Raw genomic sequence first — 25,325 nt, forward strand, 5'->3', positions numbered from 1 at the left:
TCGATTTGAATTTTAAGCCGTCTCCAGTGACTTCACGCGACATCTCCGAGCTGACCCGCAAAAGTGCCGCGTTTACATGATCCTTCGCTAACTTTTTATTTAGGTAATTCATGGTGTTTGTCGACTACTGTGGTCATTTACACCAGGCCGATATTCTTCATTTAAATCCATAACTGCCGACTTATGGCACGACCCAATTCTAGGCTTTTTGTAATACACCACCTTCGCGGGTCTCGCTGTTGCCTCTTAATACCATGCCTATTCGTAGTATGTCTGGCGATGGATAGTGGGCAATTAGCAAGGCACCACGAAAATGTGTTTCGTCCCACTCTGAAACGTTTCTTATCTTCGAAATTGACGAGGAGGTGCTAATGTGGAAGACCTCCTAATATGGTCGTTGTAAAGAGATTCACAATAGTTTTTAGACAGCTTTATTTCCGCGTCCTCACGGCAGCAAGTTCAGAGAAGAGGCCCATGCATTATCATGGGTCCACCAAGTGTCCATTTCACGTAGTCGGTACTAGACACTTGGCGGCCCTAGAAATAACAGTACCATCACAATAGTAACAAACAATCATCACATACACCCACAACGGGTGGGCTGTCACACTAATAATATAGATATTTGTTGGGAAAACGATATTGTTTATACGATGATTATAGAGGAAAACAACAAAAAAGTTATCAGCTAGATTTTCCGACGTCAACGAAGGTATGGGCCGTGAAGTGGGCGGGAAATTCAATGTTCCCTCTAAGCTGCGCACGTACACAAATGCGCAGTGCTGACACGTCTCTGCGCACGGAAAATCTAAGTTACGCGCAAAAATTTTGAAGTGATAACCTTTTTTTAGTTGTTACGAACTGTTGTCCAATGGTCTGCGCAGTGAGTTGGTGAGTTTGCGCAGACTCGTCAAAAGATTGAGGGACCATTGGCGGGAATGATGACCGTTTTGACTTTACAGGCATCACTTGGCGATGGGATGCGAATGAAAGAATATATCAATATATATAGTAGAGTCTTTAGAGGCAGATTCTATTTATCTTGAAAATTTTATACGCGCTTCATGCGATTTAGTTGGACCAGTTTTAATTTTAATGTGGATACCCCCAAAAATACATCGACAAAATACAAAATATGCTTAAAATATACAGCAATGACTACAAACGTATGCGGCCGTTGGGATGCTTTAGTTTAGGGGTGCGCTCTGTGCAACCTCTGGGAGCGCGACTATTAGAAACCGACATTTTGGCGCTCGGTGTTTCTAAGCCAGGAGACACCAGCACATAGAACGTTTCGGAAACTTGCGACTCTGGTAACTGTGCTCCTAAAATGATTGTCGGCGACAAAACCATGAAATTAAATAACCGCCACATGTTGGCAAAACGTTCAATATTGATATGTGTCCAAGCGTCGAAATGACCGGGGCAAAATAGTCCTGTGCCTGCATCGCACACTGCAAATGAGACCCACAGATAAAAAAAATATTGAGCCCCGCGACGAAATGCGAAATGCGCATTCGTCTCACGAAAGGTAAGTGACTCCAATTATTTTGTACAGTCTTTACCGCGATATTTCGAGCGCGTGCATTTTTCATGACCAAGCCATACCGCCGTAACAACGTTGATGCGCGTGTCGCTTATTGGTTATGGTACTGAACATCGAAACTACAAAAGCAACCTTAGCGTTTTAAATTTTTTTGCAATAAATTAAGCAAATACTATGTATATTAACCCTAGGCTGCTCAGGCGGGATATCGTTACACGATTGCTTTGGTGGGGTCGATTAGTCTTACCAACTTCGCTATACAGCTGTCTAATAACTTCTTTGCTTGACGTTATAACGATGCATCTTCCCTTTTTGAACCCTACTGTCTACCCATTTAAAAGTTCCCGCTGACGCTCACCATTACACGAATGGCGATATGGGGTCAAACACCCCCCACCAGTTAATCATAATAACAAAGAAATAACAACAATACAATATAAGACAATACAGCCATGCAACAGAGTAACAACGACAACAACAAAGTAGATTCAATCCGAACCCTCCAGCTCCATGCACTTTTGACATATCACTATTTTCACAGAGTGTGCTTGGCAGACAAAGTCCCCACATTCTACACATTTCTCGGTTGTTTTCCGGTCTGGTGTTCTACCGCAAAGACAGCATCTGCCACGTGCAGCTTTGGAGAGCTTCGCTGGTGGCATTTTATTGTCTTCTCCCGGAAAAATTCTTTTAGACGCGAGTCTTGTGCGGACGCGTAAGTGAGTATTTGATTGCCTGGACACTGCATTTTTCTTTGTTAGGGCCAGCGCAATTTCCATTACAAATCCTCTGTGTGTTTGTTTCTTCGCGCGGCTACCTTTAGCCAGCAAAGATAATATATGGCCGTTACATGCAGACAAGTTCACCAATCCAAAGAAGATCGTCAGAGGCCAGCGGTGACTATTGCGAGAACAGGAATAGTTTGCCACCATTCTGTCTGCCACGTCGACGCCACCTTTTGTTTGATTATAAAATGTTATTATATCTGATTTCCGAGCGTCACCAGAGCTTTCATCAATTTTATCATCGTGATGCTGGCTGCTCACCATGGTAAGAATTTTCTTTGAGCCTTTGCCCTTTGGAAGATATGACAGCAGTGTCAACTTTTTGAAATCCCAAAATGCTGCTGTACACCTCCCTCCTTCGCAGAGAAATGAACGTAGGAGGTATCTGTCTCTTGTTCTTTCGAAGGGTGCCAACTGCTGTCAGTTTATGGTCGTGAAGCAATGACGTCACCAATGGTATACTGGTGTACCAGTTATCGAATGTGATGTTTCGGCCAGATGCTGATATATCAGACACCAGCCGTGTCACTACTTCTTTGGCCGAGTTGTCGACTTTGTACGGCCCTTCCAGTTGCTTCCCGCAATAAATTTCAAAATTGCATCACACAAGGCATGTAGTTTGATGCCATATTTTGCCGGTTTGTTTCGAATATACTGTCGAAAAGAACAACGTCCTCGGAGCCCTCAAAGCATTTCGTCAATTGTCACAAATTCAGACAACACGTAATTTTTCTTGAAGGTGTTCAATATCATATCCGATATTGTTCGAATTTTCGCCAATTTGTCATTTTTTCTATCTTCGCGTGTGGTAATGTCATCAAACCGAAGACATCGCAAAATGAATCGGAATCTTTCGCATGACATTGTTACCTTGAAGATATCAAGTCCTGTGCCGTCATCTGCCCAAATCTTATCAAGTGACTATCTTGAGCTTTTATGAACCCCAGCCAGAAGAAGAAGACCAATGACAGCTTCCATCTCCACCGAATTAGTTGGCCCTACCCTGTACTTCTCTTTGTAGTTTTGGGCTTCTTCAGGTATCTTCTTTCAACCAGTAAATCTATCACTTGTGGTATAAAGAAGAGCTTCCAATAATCAATGCAGTTATCAGCTTCTAGTGCGGGCCTAGTGAGACACGGTGAAAACTTTATCATATTCGCTGCACTTCTTCGACTATAGCAGTCGGATCAGTCTTTCTCCAAAACGTGGTACCGTCTTTTCATAACCACCAATCACTGCCACGTGACATAAACAATGCGAAAGAATCATATAAACAGCCGGAATCGGTCCGATTACAAAGAGGAGAAAAATACTTAGTCTGGCCACTATACCTTCAAAATCTGACCCATGCTAAATCAATAGCTCATAGCGGCGAGGAATTAGAGAAAACCAGCTAATGCTTTATTCCGAATGATAGTGTATAACACCATTTAGGATTACATGTCTGGCAAGAACAATCCGACGGCACATAAAAATATGGCTCACATTTTTGCTCGCCTGGGGTCTTTGGGACCCCAACCTGAGCAGCCTAGGGTTAAATGATAGTTGTTGTGCGTTTGTCACCAGAATTTATACCTTTCGCTACTCATACTTTGAGAACCACTGGCGCAACTGATACCGTTACCGTTACCGTAACCCACCGGTTGGAAACCAATAAATTAGAATATATCTTAGCATATAATAATACTACCTTCTCATACCAATTCTAACATGATCATTGATCATCTGTCGGAACAGCCATACAGAAGTGGTGATGTGAATCTTAGGGTTAGGTTATTTCCGTGATTCTACCACCCTTTTTCATGTTGATCGGCTGTCGGTGTGTCGACCTTCAATGGTCAATTAAGAACTTATCCATGACTGAATCCTCATCCTCTAACTTTGAGCATGGCCCACTTACATTTTGTCATTTGGTGTGGACAATTTGTTTTAGTTTTGTACAGAACAGAAGACTGCCATTAGCTTTGGCGCCTCACAATGTTGTGTCCTCGTTTTGCTACACTATCCTCGGCCCATTCAACCAAGATATTTAGCCAGGTCGGTTTCGTAACTTCGCAGGTGACCGAATGCCCAACCCATTATGGACGCTGAACAGCAGCACCTTGGTAAAAGAGGCCGAATCTATGTGTAGGGAGATGATGGAATGAATGTGTTTCTTCTATACTTTGAGCTCATGAAAAAAGGCACGAAAGGTGATATTGTATTCAGAGCCTGGAAAGCGTTCAAACTTCTCTTTCTTTAGTTTAATGCAAAAATACAATTTTGCTCCCGTTTTCGTTGTTCATTTCGTTATAATTGCGCTGCATAGGCTATACAATTGCCCCTGGGTACGGGGCGATTGTAACATTTGAGCGGCGATTTTCGCGACCCAAAACTTCCATGATTGATTGTTGATTGAGCTCCATTTTAGTCTTTATATCAACTATCGAGTTGTTGGCTTTTTTATATAAAACTTAAGAAATGAAATTTCCATGAGAAAAACACGTAATGTTAAAAAATACAAAAAGTGTTACAATTGTCCCCCGTCTCCCTTATTCTTCCCCCAAGAAATAAATACGCAAGATTGATAGAGATGGGCATATAGGCGTTGGCCATTACCGTGCCTTAACGCACCAAGACATATACAGTTTCAGGCCATGTAACATGCGACTCCATATGCACGTGAAGAAATACCAATTTGAAATCGTGTGATCTTTTAGTTTAGTGCGTTTGGGTGATTCTATATTTTTTGATATAGCAGACAGGAGGTCACGAAATAACACCATGTCACGAAGTCAAACCAACGGGTCCACCCGCCCGAAGATGTTTAATTATTATTCACGGGCCCTTCAGTTTCCAAGACACCTTACGCAGCTCTGCCGGTAGCCAAAATCTGATTACGTGAGCGGCGAGGACAAGAAATTGATAGCAATATATATGCAATTCCCGATCTTATTGAATTCTTATCATGAATTATCGAAAAATTTTGCGCCTCGCGCTGGCTCACTAAACAGTACAGCTAATTTCGTGGCAAAAGCGAACAACGTTATGGGAGGGGCCGGTTTATCACTCTATGGGAGCCCAAGAACCAAGTTTGGGGGGGGGACTGACGAAGTGCAGTGTCGTTCTTGCCAACGGGTATACGCTCGAAGATGTTTAATTGTTATTGAGGGGTCCTACCTTTTCAAACACACCTCACTCAGCTCTACCGGTAAATCTGATTACGTGAGCACAGAGAGGATAAAATTTGACAGTAATATACATGCAATTCCCGATCGCATTGACCGATTTAATCATGGATTATTGACTTTTTTCGCACGTCTGAGCGAGAATATCTGTCTCGCCAAACATACAACCAATGTATATGACAAGTAGCGACTAAGAGCGGACTGCCAAAGGGGGATCTGAGCTCCCCAGAAGTTCGGTATATCACCCTATGGGGGGCCCAAGACCAACGTTTTGGGGGGGCCTTACGAAGGGCTGTTACGGCCCTGCTTATGCGCTAATGATTCCGAGGTGAAGCAGTCGTTGAAATTTGTGGGATAGAGTCTGCAATGGAACAGATACAGACTTGGCAACATCTAGCTTCTTCACGTCTCTAACAAGTACATTGGGTCGAGTCGCCGCATACTATTAGTAATAAATCGAGGGTTGCTAATTTATAATTTGAAAGATTGAATAGTATATACTATTCAATTGTATATTGAAGTTCTGTACCTCCAAGAAGCAGTCCAATTTGAAAGATGCATCATCGAGGCAAGCACAGGTCATACCGACCGACTATGCAAATTAATGCATTTCTCTCAGCGATTTTGGTGTTTATCGTACATGGACTATTTTTCGCGATAATTTTACTCGCTAAAGCGATACAAGCCTAACCAAAACTACCGTTGACTTCACAAAACCCAATGCGGAAAAAGATAAGTGGTGCGCGTCTTGAGTCTGCTACTTTACAAGACTGCCAGCAGAGGTGGTCAAAGTAGTCAAGAAAGCTACTCAAGTAGAAGTAGAAGTAACGGCGAACAAATCTACTCAAGTACGAGTAGAAGTACCTCATCAATAAGCCCCCTAAAACTACTTGAAGTAGAAGTAGAATTGATTGACTTCAAATTTACTCAAGTAAGTAGTTTCGAAAGCAGTCTTAATTCGTTCGCATGGACTGACAAAAGCTGCAAATTGAGCTTTGCGGAAGGTGCATAGAACTTGATTCGTATTGATGCATCCCAGGAGGTATCGATTTTCGGCAGAATAAGCATTCTTCGCATCATCGGATGCAAATTATAGTATTGATATGGAAATGCAGTACTAACCCTTTGTTTACTAGAAGACCCCGTTTTAGATAATATCATGGTATGGCGCCCTACCCCATATTATAAGGCCCCAAGTTTGGGCGAAGAGCAATACGGAGAAGTTAGTTGTATCGGATACGGTTTAAACATTTTTCGCGATTAGTATGCGTTAATGACAAATATTGTGGATCATAAAATTTATATTTAGTGTAGCTTTATTTTCGAAAAATAGAGGCATTAATTACTACACTTGCTTTCATGCTTCAACATGTGTGTTCTGCAGACAAAAGAACTGAAACTAATTAGAACTCAAAGTATGATGCTCGGGATTGAAACTGAAATTCAAATACCACTTCAAAAAAACGGAAAATATATTTCGTGTCTTTTGTCCATAAAGCTTCAAAGGTGATCTGCTAAAACAGGTGTAACCTTCAAAAAAGATGGATTTTCCAGATTAGCAGGACACGTCATGGGCTGCTAGATTACGATGATAGGTAATTGCTAGATTGCCAAACGGTGGTTTCAAACGTTATCATGAGCCCTATTCAAGGCCGTAACAGAACTTCGTCAGCCCCCCCCCCCCGAAAAACTTTGGTCTTGGGGCCCCCATACGGTTATAGACTGAACTTCTGGGGGGCTTCGCCCACCAGACCCCCCTTCGGCGATACCCTGTTTACCGCTATTTATCATTTTCGTTAGGAGTTTGTTTAGTGAATCAGCTTTTGTCGCCTAAGCGCGCGAAGCGCGGGAAATTTCTAGAATTCATGATTGAATCGGTCAGTATGATCGGGAATTGTATTGTAATCATTTTTTATCTTCTCTGTGCTCACGTAATCAGATTTGCCGGTAGAGCTGAGTGAGGTGTATTTGAAAAGGTAGGACCACTCAATAATAATTAAACATCTTCGGGCGCATACCCGTTGGCAGGAACGAAACAGCACCTCGTCATGCCCCCAAAAACTTGGGTCTTGGGCTCCCATAGGGTGATGAAACGACCCCTCCATCACGATGTTCGCATTTGTCACGAAATCATCTGTACTGTATTGTGAGCCAGCGCGAGGCGCGAAAATTTTCGATAATTTATGATAAAATCGGTCAATCAGATCGGCGATTGCATGCATATACATTATGTTATCAATTTATTGTCCTCTCTACTCACGTAATTAGATTTACCGGTAGAGCTGAGTGAAGTGTCTTGAAAACGGGAGGACCCGTAAATAATAATTGCACATCTTCGGGCGGGCGGACCCGTTGATATGACTTCTTTACATGGTGTTCTTTCGTGACTTCCAGTCTGCTATATCAAAAAATATAGAATCGCTCGAACGTAGGCTTCTAAACTAAGAGACGCACACGATTTCAAATTGGTATTTCTTCACTGGCATGAAATTTTTTCCAGCGAGATGGTTTTTGTCTTGAGGTTCAGATTGCAAAGACAGGAACATTCGGCGCCAGTCATTTAGGCGCCTATGGACAATTAAACCTTTATGTAGTTTGTATATATACCGAAGTCTTTGGTCAGCATAAGGGCATAGACCTTTTCAGCCAAGGTTTTCTCGCTGCCGATCGTTCTGGCACACTTCTTGGAGTCGCATGTTATATGGCCTAAAACTAGATTGTATGTCTTGGTGGGTCGTTGCGCGGCAATGGCCTAATACCCAATAATACAAATAAACGGCTACTTGAATTCGCGCGCAACGCGAAAAAAAATTGCATAAATTTTCAAAAAATACTCTATGATTTATGCTAATTCACGAAATAATTTTGGGCCCCCTTCGAGCTCGGGACCCCCCAATTGGAGGTTTGGGGTGCGGCAGTTACGGTGCTGGCCCTATTTATTGTGTTGAAATATTTTATATATGCGAAAATGCGGTGTGAGCGGAACCAAGCAATCCGATACCTAAATTATATTCACTGATACTTCTGCGAAAACATATTTGTCACTCCATAACTGCTGTGCGCGAAGCGGAATAAAATTTATGAGCTTCACTCAACATTTGTGAATATTAATTGTTGGTACTCCGTGAAACCAGCCACGAAATTCCTCAGGCTATCTTTCGTATTGGGGGATTAAACTACTTCTACTTGACAAACTGAAAAATAGCGAAAAGTAGGTCACTAAATATTACCAAGTAGAAGTAGAGAAAATCAGATCTACTTGAGTAAGCACCAAATGTGGAGGAAAACTACTTGAGTACTTCCAAAAAGTAGAAGTACTTCGTTACTGACCACCTCTGACTGCCCGTGCTCTTGGTACAATTGCTCAACTCGTACCTACCATTCGTCCACTGTCCCGGTCACGGTAGAAATGGAATACGCACCCTAAGCACCCATGCGCAATGGTACAAGCACGCCCTGTCATCAGAATTTATTTTCCGGTCGCATCGACTCGCAATCGAACAAAAAATAACGTAAAAGCACGGAATAAAGGTCCCGGCGTTCCAGGAAACGAGGAATAAATAACATCAGTCGCCACCAGAAATTCAATAAACCTATCCGGAAAAGCAAAAAACGAAGCATCTTAAAAGTACGACACCCACACGGTTGGTGACTAGAGAAAGATAACTAAAAAAGCAAGTCTGAGGTAGAAAGATTGCTATAGAGCGAAATCGCTCACGAACAGAATCTGGTTCAAAGCACAAATATTCTTTCCACATCAACTTATCGTGATTTTACACTTGTACTATGGCCGGCGAAGATGCGCGCGGTCTGAAATGGTGTTTTGACGTCACGTCCGGGGTACTGTATCCAAGCAGAACCGACTGAGGCTGATATGAAAAAAGCGACGATCGCTATTCCACTTTTTACAAGCGTCCGATTACAAGGATAGAGTGTAACACAAAATTATAGTATACTACACAGATCGGTGTTTAAAACCCAGCCTTGAGGGACACATAAATACGTGGCCTACGGCAGCCTTCGACGGCAAAATAACAGGACTGCGCCTGGCAGAACCAAGCGTCCGCGACAGCCGACATATTACTGATACACACAAGCTGCATAGTAGGCGTATAAAGAGCGTTTTGAGGGCGGCGTCTCTACGTTGCTGAAGAACACAGAAGCTGATAAACGAGGGACAATATATAGAAGAAAAATAACATTTCACGGTAAACACACAGACGCGTTGAAGAAGTGGCGAAAAAGGCGCCCGACTTGTCTTTGGTGATTCGATTTGAAGTCGTGAGCAAGCTTGAAGAAACACGAGATATATAAAAGGAAATTTGACAAATCGGTGAAGCATAGGCACACTCGCGCGTGGCGACTAGAAATAATGCATGCTGCGTTATAAAAAAGGCGACTTTTCTTTATCGTGGTAGGGATGACGGCGGTAGAGTGTTTAACAGAATCATGCTGCGAGGTCGAGCGTATACGTCAGTGTCGGTAGCTACACAGTGCTTCCAATAGTTCACAAGAACACCAACTCTGCAGTCCACAGCGTGCTTGAAACCGGCCAAAATATCAATATATCCGAAACACACAAATTGTACAAAGTATTAATTACAGGTGAAGGGAATTAGCGGTAGTACCACTAGTTATCGAATCGTCGATGACAGGAACATATAACGTATAGAGAGCAGACCAAATCCGCTCAACAATTGAGGAATAGAGGTATATAATATATATCAATCATGACGGAGAAAACTCTGTCACATTCGCACACATCGAAATATCATTTCAAAAACGCCGTACGCATCACAGGAAAGCTGGTGTCAGTATCAAGACTAATTTCAACTACGCGTTTCATAACAGAAAAATAACAGTACGAACTGAATTAGTGTCGAGGGTTATTCGGGCAAGGATGCTGGGTTAAGTTCGCGCGCAAACTACGGAGTTAGTCGGTTTAGAATAAGAGGTGTTTTTATAAATCGCAAATTCACAGTTACACAATCCCCTGAGCGGCCAAAGCCTGATATAAACGGAATACGATAAAACGAATTAGTCTGGAGGGTCTCGTCAAAAGCATAGGGTCACGCAACAATAACAACCCAACCTTCGACAGTAAGAATAGGCATTGATAATAAAAAAGGGTAGGCCACGCTCAAGTCGGGCACGCCATATCAACAAAAAAAGCAATGAAGAATAAGATTTTCTAGCCGTCGACCTGAGACTCTGAAAAACATGAAAATAATCGCTGGTATTTACAACACGATTTCGTTGGAATGTGCGCTTTCAATTATACGCGTGGTCACTGATTTACAGACGCGACGGTCCTATTGTGGTCCTGGGAAATTAGAGCGTTTGAGTACGATGAAAACCAAACACAGTATCGAAACAGGTCGAGGTATATTTTGTCGTGGTCAGAAAACAGTCGCGCGCGCGCTACACGGCGCGATTCGCGAGTTGCATATTGCTACAAGCGTGTCAAGGCTGGGGAATGTTCCAAGGCTGTCCGGTTTTTCCGGAGGGAGACGGGTTTTCGCCGGAGACGGCGCTTTCGCTGCAAGTTGGCGATGACCTGTTTTCGTTCGCACTGCCGCTTTCGTCGTTGTCGTCGTGCAAGGACTGCGCGTCGCCGTGTCGTCCGGCCTGTATCTTTTGCAGTCGGCAGGTGTGCAGTACGGCCTGTAAAAACAGCGTAGCATCGCATCATACAATAATCGAACTTCACACTAAACAAACGACCCCATCGCAATCCCATCAAGATTATATACACTTTACGATACCGGATGAGCCGCAAAACGTTTACCAGCAAGAGACATTGTAACCTAGCGTGTCAAACGAGAAAAGTCGCGGGAGAGAGTTGTTATTACGTCAGCGGGGAAGCGATGCGGAGCGCGCGCGCGTGGTCACACTGACCGAGATGAAGCCAGCGCTTATTTAATCTCGCGCAAGCACGGATTCTAATATTATTCGCTTTGAAATTACATCGACAGCTTCCTAATAAACGTGGTTAAACGAGTCAGCGTTGGTACTCGACAGAAATTAAATAAAGGTCATCCATTTGCAAAACATGTCAGAGCTACTTCAAGTGGTAATGAGAAAAGGCGTGAGAAGTAGTTCAAGTGCGTGAAAATTACTCTGGAGTAAGCACTTGAAAAAGTAGATTTGGTCTACAGTCGGTGGACTGTAGTTAATTTTCGGAATTGCCGGTGGTAGAGTAGCGACCGACGCAAAATGACATCACAAATGGCTACAATTTTTGGAAATATATCAAGTAACCGTGATGCAGGGCTATTTCACCTTGCCGCCATGACAGTTTCACTCATAAAAGCATGCATCACAAACTATTCTCTACTTTAAGAAAACCGACGTTTAAAAAGTACTTTTGCTTACAAATGTAAATAGATGTGCGAGTAACAATAGTATAAGCAGGCATTAGGCAAAATCCAGTTTAGCATCAAAAAAAAATCAGAAGTACTTGGTGACTGAATACTGATCACCACCGTATCTCACCTTGAAAAGGAGCGGCAGCTTCGAGATGTCCGTGTTCATCATCTTCCTGGCCATCAGGCGTATCTCGGGCAGGCAAAGCATCAGATCTCGGAACCGCGTAGCGCCGACTCCGTTGGGCCTGTCCGAATTCCTCTCCAACGCCCGCAGCTCGGTGAACCTCTGACAAGCGTACCAGTACCTCTTGTTGATCTCCTCCACCTGCTCAACCTCCTGCAGGCCGTTCACGTCTGAAGATATCGCCACACGGTGAATTTCAAATTCCATAAAGCGAAATTAGCACTTCTATTTTTTAAATTAGATTAGAACTAGAATCACTGAATTCACAGAAACTTGAATTGAATTAATTCCACGATGAGAAAGAAATTTCAGTTCGTATCAAGTATTCAGTTCATCATTCTCACGAGCTTGGGAATAGAATATGCCCGTAGTACACCAAGCTTGGCTCGTTTCCTGTAGCATTTTCAGGAAAACCAGAAATTAAATGGAATTGAAAATAAGAGGATGGAAACACCTCACAAATGAGATTAGAATTAGATTACCGACATTACGTTCAACTAGTTAGACGGACAACTGCAATCATTTAGTCGCCCAAGCCTAAATAGCAGGCCACAATGGCAAACAACTAAAGCGTCGATTCTCTCAAGTCGACTTCTTCCGCGCAGGTCTCGACTAGAACACGACCGAAGTAGGGAATTAAGACTACGATCTCACCTTGATTGAGGAAATTTATGACTTTCATGATGACGTATTCCTCCTTGTCAACTTTCAGCTGCGAGAATTTATGATACAAAACCGTCATCTGCTCCAAAATCTCCATTTCGCGGTCCCCAAACCTAGGCAGGAGCACATGTAATGAATATAAGCTTTAGCAAAGTCTTGCCCGCACAGCCATATGGAAAGTGTCGACTCATTCAACGTTGACAAAGTTCACCATGTCGGCAACTGTAGACGAACTAACATTGACCCAAGATATTGCAACATCGCGATAGAAATGCACTTGCACGGCAGCTAATCGACAAGTCGGCAACTTTCAGACTACAATTCACGGACACGAATTTGCAAAAATAGACACTTGCGATATCGCACGCAAAAAGTCAATAACAAGTCTGCAGAAATAGTGAGTGGGTCGCGGTACAATCGGTTGCTGATGAAATAGCAGCTTCTTTGCTAATTCAACCGAATGTACTTGTCCATAACACTTATCGGTTGAAACAAGATCTACTCCACAGCCAAGATAGCACAAATTTTGAGTGCTCTCCGCAATATTGTCAAGAATCGAGTTACAAGCTACCAGCCGACAAAATGTCGGCATGAATGTATTCGCGCATACGCGATATCTTCGCATACGCGACAACAACACTCTTCCGCAGCGCGTAAGAAGGTCAAGTATCAAAATTTCGGCGCAATAACACCCGAACCGACATGAACCCTGCGCCATACACACGGCAACGCGCAAACGTACGGTTAAATCGCGTAGAATTAGGTAACTAGACCGTCACACAGATACGATCCGCCCACAATAACAACCGCGATCACAACAACAGCTACTCCTTCCTAACTATGCCAAGAGTGTTGTAAACAAGACGAGGTCGCTTTAAACCGAAATTGTAATGTCAGCGCGCATGAATCCATGAAAAATAGGAACTGAAATGAAAGCCACTGCCACTAACACCAGCCGTTTCTAGTATCTTAGTGGGTCGACCTTACCCAGTCACTCGGACAAAACAAGCAATAGGTGTCGGGAAATATGTAGTCACTAGTCAATTTCTTGAATATAGAACAGCATAGCAAAAGATATGACTAGCTCGCATCCCACACCGCACTCAAGGTAGACAACAGAAATGACCTTACACCAAGTACCAACAGCGCACATCCAGGAAAACAGCAATACATTGCGCCACCCACACGCTTACCTCGACAGCTCATCCGGTTCGGGCAGGTATTTGCTTGTTATATCAGTCAGGATCCCGAAGAGTTGATGTTCATGTATGCAGAGCGCGGCAAGCAAAATAATCTCGGCCCAAGTGGTGCTCAGCAGGGTCGTGTGGTCTACAAGAAAAACAGACGCACGTTCAGCAAGCGAAACAAACCGCGATTTCGCGTTGGATAAACACCTTTGATGGAGAGCGACTCGAAAAACGGCAATTTCTTCACCCACACAATCTGACGGTACAGCATCTCATCGGCGATAGTGCATAGACAGCTGAATAGATCGTCCTGCGTAAAATACAAGAGAAGGGCTGACATTTATGTATAATCGGCTTTGTTAGCCATTTTTCGGAAGAGACAAAAGCATCACTCCGTGGTAGAGATGGTCATGAGCAATAATACCAGTTTAGCCTTAGTTTTGCCCACAAAACAGAAGTACAGTTACAAGTTACCCTGCTTCTACTTCAGTGTTCCAGTAGTACCATTACTACTAGAACTTGAAGAACTTTGCCTTCAGTTTTTTAGTCAAAACTAATGTTAAAATACTTCCCTGTTCAGTGACTTTGTAATCACTACTTCTACTTGTACAAGAGCATAAATTCACAACGTTTTCATTACTAACAGATTACCAACGATAACTGCGTCGATCACATATTCACCACATATAGCTCAAACACCAAACTGGAGCACATTGTCAGTACGGACTTCCAAACATCAAATTTGAAAAACATCGACCGAGGTATGAATCCTTAAAACCACCGCGACCAATTCCGTCACAGCGAACACGCACCGAACTCGGCATTGTAAATAATTCAAGAGAATCCATCACGCCAACACACGTCCTATCAATCTACCAGCATCGGAGCACCGCGACAACAGCAACGCATCGCTCGAAAATCAGATCAAGGACTCGACGCTACGACAGTCGTTAAGTATTCTCTCGGCCCGCGGTACGCGACTCCGTATGTCGCTAGGATTAAGAAATTAGCGAACATGACCCGCCGGAATCGCCCGACACGATCAAATCGAATTCCTACGGCGTCTAGACGCCGGAAAACGAGGAATAAGGACTCGTTTCACCTCGTGTTGCGCGCGGCGCACTCTAGCCAGCGACGCTAAAACCCGAGGGAGCACGTTTCGCGCCTTTAAGGATACATTCCCATAGTAGGAACCTTCCTATTCTGGTGAACGAATCGAAGTGGCGGCGCAAGACTGTAACAATGGATACGCTCCAATTACATAACAGAGATAGAGGCCGATCTCGAGCGATCTCCAACCATACTCTACGATCTTCCGGACATGAACAGCTACATGCAAAGAATATACTCGCATCACCTCCAGAGGTGGTCAATTACGGAGTGTTCATACTTTCTAGCAGCACTCAAGAACGCGTTTCTCTTTGGCGCTTCTTACTGAAGTGGTTACGTTTTAAAATACTTCCTCTTGTACAGGATTTAAGCAATACCAGCTATCCTTTGTAATTTAGACTTGAAAAGTACAAAGCAGTTTTGGAATAAGCTAGCTGCACTTTTGAGCGAAACTTCAACTCAAGTATATTTACATCGGACGGACTTCGTCATTGGACTCTGCGTCGCAGGGAGTAGTAAAGGAAATAATCTAGACCTAGTATCATACATCGGAAGTTTGGCGACCGGCCGGCAGACAAAAAAGGCGCCGCAAAGACACCGCACGTACCTTAGTAACCTGACCGGCCTCCATTAATTTACATTGCGACAGCGAGTTCAGATCGGACCTGTCCTCAGCTTTCAAGAGCTGCTCGACCAGCGCGCCGCTGCTCAGCTCCGTGGATGAGTCGGGAGAACGCCTGTAAACCAAGACGATACTTTTTAAGCGGAAATAGTATAGTAGAGTAAAGTCGAGAACATATCACCATTTCAAATAACTCAAAAAGTCAGTCAAAATGGTACGTTTCAGCGATATCCACCAAGGCACTTAAGAACAGAGTGTAAATCACTGCAAAGTGCACATTCTGCCACAGTTTTTTGCTTTCACAGCCCTCGCGGCGAGTCAAACACGCGAAACCTCAATGATAGTTATATCCTAGCAGCGGTGTGGGGTGTGTTTTCGAGTACCACCTATCACACCTCTGGGATACATCCTCACTGGGATTGATGCAGTTGACTCGTTTTACCAATGGGAATCGATGTTGAAACAGGATTTGCTACCAGGAAAGTGTCACAGCCCGATTTTCACCATCGCTAAGGCGGAAACCTGACGAAAACACCTCTTTTCCGCGCATATATTCACAGCGTAGCCCATCCGCACTCGCTGGCGCGGTCAAAAGCCGAAAGGCAAACGCAACTAGCCACAAATACGGAAAACGTTATCTGGGTGATATCTCACGTCGCGATACGTTCACGGCAATACGTTCCAAAGTCAGATAACCACCACACCGCATCGCGCCAGCTCATTAACACGCGGCTTCCCGAATCATAGATAACGAGTTGGCTGGTAAGCAACTTCCACACAAATCGTCAATCGTCCCTAGTCACGTGACCGTGGCGCGTTTTTCAAATACGCCCTTTTTTATGCCACCACAAAGAATATAAGGCCAGTCCTGCATCACATTGAAAATAATTCGGCATTTTTCAACCGTACTTTGCGGCGATGCTGATAGTTTATCAGGAGTAAGTTCCACTAACATGCGTAGCTTTGCACTACACGTTCCGTATGCGGCGTTACGACCATCCGAGATTTCAAGCCTTCCACAGTGGAAAAGTGTCTCAAGCTATAATTCTCGTTGGTAAATAACTCTTGGTATCAGCACATCCAACCAATCCAACCACTCAACTATAATCATTAAAATCAATACTAGGTTCGTATTCCAGTAATCGAATCATTGCGCGCAGATCTAGTCGCGATATGCGGTATAGAGTGATCCGGCACGCGGCCGTAAATATTCCGACAAAACACATCCGCTGCCGATATTACACATCGTAAAGAGTAATAGAATCGCCGACAATTTCAATTCTAAAACGCCGCGAACGTAAATCGGCGCACATCGCATCGCGAATCCCCACGCCCACCGCTCCGTTGAAAGGCCAGCGCGTTCAAAGCCGCGCCGTTCTCCCGGCGGCACCAATTTCGAAAAACAACAAGAAAAAGGCCGAGTACAGATCGGGGCAAGTATCAAACGCACGCTCTCGGTCAACACGGCCATGACTAAAAGCGGTCGGCAAACACGCGTCTACGAGAAATCCAAGTTTATCATTAACCAACACGGGGCAAGATCACAAAAAATACACTCACATTCGCTGGCCGGACATAGCCAAGTACGGATTGTAGCGCGAGGCGGGGCTTGGGAAACTGAAAAAATAATCCATATCAGATTAGAATTATAGTTAAAAGTTACCCTCTTAGATTAGAATTAGAGTCATAGTCACAGTTTGTTTTTAAAATTATATCAGAATTATTGAATTCGCAAAAAACTTGAGAAACTGGAAAGATATGCAACAAAAACCACGTTCACTTCGTGTCAAACTGGAGTTCATTCTAATAAGCACGATAACGGCAAATGTCTCTTCGCCAGGCTTGGTTCGCTTCGCAGTAAACACGCGACTAGAAAATGTCAAGCTCTCCAAATTAGAGTTACTGAATTCGCAGAAACTAGAAATTGAATTAAATTTCGAATTACGAAGAAATACAAAACTCGTGTTCAGATCATTCGCATAATAATTGGATTACAATTAAAATGCAGCACAGAAACATTTCGCTAACTGGATTATTCACGGGAATTTAGCTTTATTCGTCCTACATTTTACAACTTAACCATCATTCGTACATGTGGTCTTAGTCCCGTGCACTCACCCTGGCGAAAAAGTAGAACTAAAAACGGAGGTAGACGTGGCTGGAAAGTGGTTGTTCTGCGTGGACAGCGACATGGATGGCGAGATGGGGGCGTTGCTCATCGTGGATGCATAGAACGGAATGAACGGGTTCATCGAGGCCGCCGGCGACAGGTTGTTCATGCCGCCGTCCAGCCGGAACTGGCTCTCGCGGAAGTTCTCGTCCTCGAACTCCTTGCCCGACATGATCCGGTCGATTTCGTCTTCCGAGATCTGAGCGGAACAAAAAGGAAATATGGTTTAACAAAGAGAGAAAGGCCCGTGGGCGCAAATGCGGATTCAAATGCTCTAGCCCAGTGGTGTACTAACCCTCACCAACCTAGCGATCCCCAAACTTGCACAAAAATCAAATACATTACTATAAAATACTGGTACACACAATCAACTGTGCATTCTATAAAATACTGGTACACGCAATCAACTGTGCATTCACAGCATGAAAACATGTACACGCAATCAACTGCGCATTCACAGCATGAAAACATGATTTGCGAACAAAGCAATAAGATTATAATGAATATCGCACATGCAACCCCAAAACTAACATCAACTAAAACACAAACAGTAATTGCGCCCTAAATCTAACTCAAATTTGACCCACATGACAAGTGTCGCATGCAATTGCGACTGTATTGAATTGACGACAACTCTTTATTAGGTAAGCGTATTTACAAAGGTAATCGAAGGTTTCACAGGTATGCTTACAGCAAGGGTCACCGACTCAACCCGGGTAAACGGACAACCTGATTAACGCCCCGGTTCGCAATATGGCAACATTAAGACATAGATAAGTTACACGCGACAATCAATGCAGATTTTCGCCATCAAACTTGATATGCATTGAATAAATCATTAAATACGCCGACCGCGATCGATGACCCCTGGCCCACAAAATAGAACGCTCAGACACAATCAACCAATCAGCAATAATTACACGATAGCGATAGTATTCAAGACTGTATCGCATGCTCCGCTTTAGGGATCATGATAGATTTCAGCCCGCGGTTGAGCACAGGATTGTTTAAACGGCCGGGAGGGGGGGTGCAATAACGAAAAATTATATCCTGAAAAAGCATCACTGGTACCCCCCCCCCCCGTTCAGGGGGAAAGAACAGTCGATTTAAAACCCACAGGCCTACACGATGATACGCTTACATTTCAAATTCACGACATTATTACCCAGCGCATAAATATCCTAGGCAGACATTTCGACTCGCGACACTTTGTAATGCGGACCTAATTGCCGAAAACAGATGCTACCCCAAACCCTTACCATGTCTTCTTCAATCCACAAGGTAAATTATCGCATGCTCGTACGTCTAAGGACCCTTGAATATACATTCACATTTCAAGGCACCGCACCAGGTCACAGCTGAACTTGTGAAATAACAAGATAAGTATGTACCTGGACCGGCCCGATGCTTTTATTTCGCCCGCCTGGCATGCCGTCTTCTCTTATGGCTGAAAACAAGATAGCCCGTCACTTATTGCGCAACAATGCAATGCCGCGAACAATCGCACATCCGTCGTCACGAGAACGCGACTCATAACAGCAACAGGAAAGTGAAAATCATAAATCGAAACCACGACAAGCGTTGACGCAAGTTCAACTCAAACACAATAACTATTGCCACACACCTTTTCTGTTCATTCCCATCTGCAGACATTTCAGAAGCCTACAGTACTGGCAGCGATTCCGCTGCTTGCGCGACATGACACAGTTTCTGTTGCGCGTGCATCGGTACACGCGCTTGTTGCATATGCTGCGTTTGAAGAAGCCTTTGCATCCCTCGCACGAGATGATACCGTAGTGCAGGCCCGTGGCGCGGTCGCCGCAGATGAGGCAGCTCTTTGCCTCTTTCCCGTCATCTGCAACAGGTCACGGTGTGAAATGGGGCTGACCACGGCAATAATTTTCGAAATCAATGTAGATTGTAGAAGCAAATCAAAGTATTCGTACTGCAAAATTTACGCATTTCAAGCCTTTCGACAGTGGGTGTTAGTAAATACAAAATGAAATTTGACATACAAAAATAATTTGAATAACTACATTTACTGGGTGCGCTCCTAAGAGGTAGTTGAATAGCTGGAGTAAATAGATTTGGCAATGCGCATTAGTCAACCGTGGTCAATTGGTCATAGCTGAAACGTAATCTGTTTACAAAATTTGCAAACATACTGACGCTATTGACCGTTTAGAATCATTTTGCACATAATTTTAACATTTTAAGAGTTTTTAGACCCCCGAAAATCTTCAAAAGGTAGAACATTTGCCCTAATATACAAAAACCTAACATATTGAAGTTCAATATAGCAAGTTTATAGTAAGTTTTTCTATAATTGAACTCATGAGCAGATAACAACATTTCAGAAGTTTAAAAAAGGTCCAAAAGTCCCTAAAACCCGAGATAGACCATCGAATGAGCAATTGAGTATGTACAATTGTACATTGTCTGCTGCGATATTGGAATTATTGATCTCGTGTAAAATATCTATCAACGGCAGTATCCAGACACGGCAGACGCGCGTACCTCTAGAAATATACGGATTCTCTTCGAATTTCAAGGACGGCGGTTCGTATTTGGCAAGGCGCAGGCCGTTGGGGCTGGGCAAGAAGTTCAAAGGCAGCATCGGGTTTCTCGGCGAGAACTTGTCGCGTGCCTGCGCGGCAGCGGGCGAGTTTTGAAACAGAGGCGACACCGAAAACTGTGACGTCGACGGAGGCGAAATGGACGTCATCAAACCGCCCATGCCTATAGCCCGCGCGTGATCCATCAGCGACAAACCGCTGACGTTCTCGAACCGACGCAGTGTCAAGTCGAGACTCATCGTGACGAAGACAATTTCTACTTGGCTTCCAGTTATTATCGATACTGTACACAGTGTGGTATACACGCTAATGTTAATGCTACTGCAAAGAAAACGCACACGATTTTCATAAAGTCGCAAAAACATAGAATAGATTGTATACAAGTCAGCGTTTTTGCCAATGCACATCCGTTAGTTCCAAGTGTGCCACGAAGCAGAGGCTGCGTACTTCCTGCGTTCCTGCATACACGCACAGTATGCGAACCTACAACAACAGCCTAGCAAATTCGAGCTTGTATTTACAAATGCACTGCGCGGTCAGCAAACACAAACTTACCAACCCACAAGTACACTGGCTAACGACACCGGCACCCAGCGTGTTATAACTTGACTGCAAGAGCACGGCGCACTTTAGAACGTCACAGAGTTCTATGTCATTAGTGCGCTTAACGGACAGTTAAGAAAATTCGACCAGGAGTCGCACTATTAATCAATTATCAAAACGACTCCCGGGTACGGCAAACAAGCGGGCGCAATCAAGATCAATTAACAAGAGTCGTTCTATGGTGTTGTGATGTTACAAACACAAAGCCAAGCGCCCGAGAGTGACAGTTAACGTCTTTTGTTTCCGCGTTATTAATTCGGCTTTTTTGATCACCTGTCTATTGTCCTCGACCAAGTTCCCTCGACTAGTATAAACCGGGAGCTGTCTATTTAGCCGTGGGAATGACAAACGTGCTTCCATTGGCAATATTGCAGATAACACCACAACTCCTATGCCGCGCATATTTACACAATAAATGATATCAAATTTGCGTGCGGGTCAATGATATCATGAACAATTGTTCGCGGACATTGTTCAATGATTAACGCGCGTGTTCAAGTTGAAGTAGATACTTTCCAGTTACTGACTATCAAATACACCGTGTTCCAGTTATGTTGGGCTAACTTTAACCGGGACTGTCGTTATGATATTTTACACTGCTCACTGCCCAGGCTGGTATATCAAATAAAAATTAGTTGGAATCCCTGGTCCCGCAATAAAGCACGAATTCCATGTACGTAGAAACATGATTTAGGCCATTTTCATCAAGTATTGCAGAGCCAGAAACATTGGCGCAACATGTACCGATATAAAAAATGAATTGGACAGCTTCTTCAACCAGAATTGAAACGAATCCTCAATATACTTGGCGAAGCCCTGACCACCACCCCTTGAACCGAGCCCATCTAGAGTAGTCTGCACGAAACGCTCTGTGGAAGCTCCCATTCACGAACTAATGCTAACTGTGTGGTTTGCATTCCATATATATATTATCACACATAGTGAAATCATACACAAGTGTACAATGCCATGTATTGCTTCGTCACACTTATCCTTTCAACGGTAGAATCACTTCCTATGGCGTGAATATCTCTATCATACAGCACCGAGGCTAGTTTCCGCTTGGATTCATTTTACATTATTTGTGACATCACAATACGGAATATCGCTGTTTTCAGTCATCCACAGCAGCGATACGTAGGTGTGCTAACAGCGCAATATGGTGCTATTGAGTCCGGCGTTACAATGAGCGGTGTATTTGATCAAATACAAATCGGTTCACGGCCGGAAGGATACCATCGCTATCCACATACCTGACCGAGTATATGCGCACGCATTGATCAAACAGCTATTCTTATCGCGAAATAATACAAAGAACATTTAATGACAAATGAATATTGACCGATTCAAGAGCGTATGCGTCCTTCACATAAAATTCATTCAGAGCGCCTATTTTAACCCGATCGATTCGCTGAACCTGTAAACAAGACCTACTATTCACGAAGGCAACCTTATATAAACTCAACGGACAAATATACGGAGATGCAACCGCGATTCGTAGCCTTGACAGAATAGCCGATGTGAATTTACAAGAGCTATGAGAGTGAAGATAATTCTGTGTGAACTCGATTGGTGTCAATTCCTTTGTTAAAATGAAATAGTATACCAACGGTAAGCCAACGTCCCATTATATTTCAAAGACGACAATCGGAATGATCCAGTAGTCAACAACAACCCCGAACGCTGAATATGCCTGGATATCTCGTTACCATTCTCCACTTTGGCTGATTGGCGTAAGATGACACCTACGCCAATACCAAACTTATGAACGACAGGCTATCACGTAATGAGGTAGGCTTAAGTTCGTTTTTTTCTGATTGAAGTAATCACGCTCAAGCTAACTTTCGGCATGAAACCGATGAACTTGTGTCAACACCTCCCTATAGTACAAATAATTATTTAAAAAAAATGCATCCAACATGATAGGCTTTAGGTAAGCTTTAGTTTTCTCCAGATTAAGCAATCCGGCTCAGGCTAACTTCCAACAGGAAACCATTGAACTTGTGTCCAACATCCCACTATAGTTATATAGTAGTTACTATATAAAAAACAAAATGCATTCAGCATGATAGGCTTTAGTTTTCTCCAGATTAAAGTAACAGGCCCAGGCTAACTTTAAACACGAAACCATTGAACTTGTGTCCAACATCCTATAGTTCAGATAATTACGATAAGAAAAACAAAATGCATTCCTCATGATAGGCTTTACTTTTCTCCAGATCAAAGAAACCGGCTCGGGCTAACTTTAAACACGAAACCAATGAACTGGTGTCCAACATCCCTCTATAGTTAGAAAATTATGATAATAAAACAAAAAGCATATAAAACATGAACTTCATCCACTGTAGTAAAGCTTGTCGCATAATTGTCCTAGGTCTACAATTAGTCCAAGGTTCATATCAACACCGGCCGGCGTGCCTATACTACGCCGGTCCGAGTATGCAGAATATGACCTTATCTTAACGAGGGCATTCGCGTTTGCAGCACACAGCGCCCGCCTGAAACCTCTGCCCGCCACGATAACGGCCAACTGGACACACTAGCCCGTTCTCGCGAACTTATTAATGATCTATCTGTAACGACCTCAATACGCCATGTGGTCGTGATTGCCGTGAAGCACGTACATGACTGTAATTCGTGACGCATAGATTGGTGTTTAATAAAGGAAATTGCAAGAAAAAGGCGCGCCTGACCGTGCTGGAAGTATTTCAAGTCGTGAAAGGCACAGACACATGACATTACGACGGTACGAAAGTGGGTGTAAATCGCGGTGCTGGTAGGTGAACGCGTGGGATGCCTTGATCTTAATGCGGGCGCGTAAGGTTTTTCTGTCTCTCTCAATGCCGATGGCGCAATCATCAAGTGCTATCTATTTGAAATACGCAGCACAACAACACTGACAATAACGTTCTAAACAGCAATTGTGCAGCGCATAAATCTGATGACACCGCGACAGGTCAACTCGAATGAACTCCACCGGCAGACTATAAAATGTCTCAATTGACGGGATGTCAAATTCTTGGTGTTCCCGTATCTGGTACGCATTAAACTTTAAAACGACACCATAGCATCAAAACAGATTCTAACGCAGCCCTGGCACAACATTCTGGCATGTCCTTAAGTAAGAACTTGACAAAATTAGTAATGTCAGGACTAATTTGATTTCACTTGGTGGCACTTTGTAATTTGCAATATCAGCACAATCCTGGCGTGCTTACATAACAAGCATAGCTGAGACCTTGTCGGTCGCGTGTAGTAAGCAATTGAGGGAGTGCACGATCAGATTATATATATAGAAAAATCTGCCTTCCACCGGGAGTCAACCGGCAACTGAATAACGCTCTACATCCTGAACATAAAAAATTTGAATTTGATACATTCAATAGTACGACTGTTTACTCAAATTTGTCATAGGCTCGCGCTCGCATGACGCAGGCGGTCGCCACAAAAGTCGACCGTATTACTACAATACCAACTTCACAGGCGGCACACACAGCGCAAATAAGAACCGCGAAAAAATGACTTGGACTAAATAACAGACCCAACAAAACAGATTCGTCACGCATGACTCACGGGTCAACGTACAAACGGGAAACCCACTTGGAGGTCTGCTATCGCATCGATATGGACTTGGACCGGCTTTGTGTAAACAACTCGACGCGAGTGCCGTTGAAAGAGTGCGGGGGTGGGGCTGACACGCCGTACTACAACTACAACTTATGCTCCACACATGACAGAGTAAATTACAGACTTGGACAACAATACTAACTGTAGTGTGAAATGCCGGTAATCTAATTTAAGAAATGTTTTTATGCTGTAATTTTAATTCTAATCTAATTTCTAGTTATCGAGACAATGCTACAGGAAAACGCACCAAGTATCACGTAGACATTTGCCATTCTCGTGCTTACGAGGATGAACTCTGATTAGATATGAACTGAATTTGTAGCTTTACGCTATCCCTCATTTCTTGCCATCCAGTGTGCATGGCTCCCATTTACGTTCCTATGGCCCAGATGTGTGTCTTATTTGAAAGACTACTCCAAGTCGTTTCGATACCTTCCTATCTTTTCAATATACCGCAGTCTTGTGGTGTTTGGAAATAATGAACTGATACTGAACTCTATCTTTATTGTTTTTCTTTCTAATTCTAATGTAATTCGGAAAAATGCGTACCTATAATTTCAATTCTAACCTACTGTCGAATGCTACACAATTCTGGCTGATCACAGTCGCAGCGGCAGCACATCAACACAAGGTCACGAAATTCCATTGTACACAGACCTGCGCTACGCAGCGAGGCCGGCAGTCGCGGTTGACGGCAAGCGGAGTTAAAAATACTTG

At 43.5% G+C, this 25,325-nt stretch overlaps 2 protein-coding genes across 4 annotated transcripts in view; one reads left to right on the forward strand and one right to left on the reverse strand.

Annotated features, from left to right (window-relative positions):
- LOC145458884 (beta-1,3-galactosyltransferase 1-like) overlaps positions 1 to 25,325 on the forward strand; it is a 214,785-nt gene that overhangs the window by 12,332 nt on the left and 177,128 nt on the right. The gene's annotated exons all lie outside the window — the stretch shown is intronic.
- The window catches only part of LOC145459304 (nuclear receptor subfamily 6 group A member 1-like), a 54,304-nt gene continuing 37,931 nt past the window's right edge, over positions 8,953 to 25,325 (reverse strand). The window contains exons 1-11 of one of the 2 annotated variants that reach the window (XM_080337949.1): positions 20,320 to 22,889; positions 19,427 to 19,657; positions 19,194 to 19,249; positions 17,751 to 18,001; positions 17,193 to 17,249; positions 15,618 to 15,747; positions 14,108 to 14,210; positions 13,907 to 14,042; positions 12,705 to 12,826; positions 11,994 to 12,220; positions 8,953 to 11,162 (exon numbers count right to left, since the gene is read on the reverse strand). In XM_080337949.1, the coding sequence (XP_080194075.1) occupies positions 10,962 to 11,162; positions 11,994 to 12,220; positions 12,705 to 12,826; positions 13,907 to 14,042; positions 14,108 to 14,210; positions 15,618 to 15,747; positions 17,193 to 17,249; positions 17,751 to 18,001; positions 19,194 to 19,249; positions 19,427 to 19,657; positions 20,320 to 20,785 (1,980 nt within the window). In that variant the 5' untranslated portion in view covers positions 20,786 to 22,889 and the 3' untranslated portion in view covers positions 8,953 to 10,961. Of the gene's footprint in view, positions 11,163 to 11,993; positions 12,221 to 12,704; positions 12,827 to 13,906; positions 14,043 to 14,107; positions 14,211 to 15,617; positions 15,748 to 17,192; positions 17,250 to 17,750; positions 18,002 to 19,193; positions 19,250 to 19,426; positions 19,658 to 20,319; positions 22,890 to 25,325 lie in introns of those variants that run through there. The other variant, XM_080337950.1, reaches the window with a different exon arrangement.

This window comes from Botryllus schlosseri, chromosome 16 (assembly GCF_051294905.1).
Source record: "Botryllus schlosseri isolate E-star chromosome 16, Bs_hap1, whole genome shotgun sequence".
Classification (NCBI taxonomy): Eukaryota; Metazoa; Chordata; class Ascidiacea; order Stolidobranchia; family Styelidae; genus Botryllus; species Botryllus schlosseri.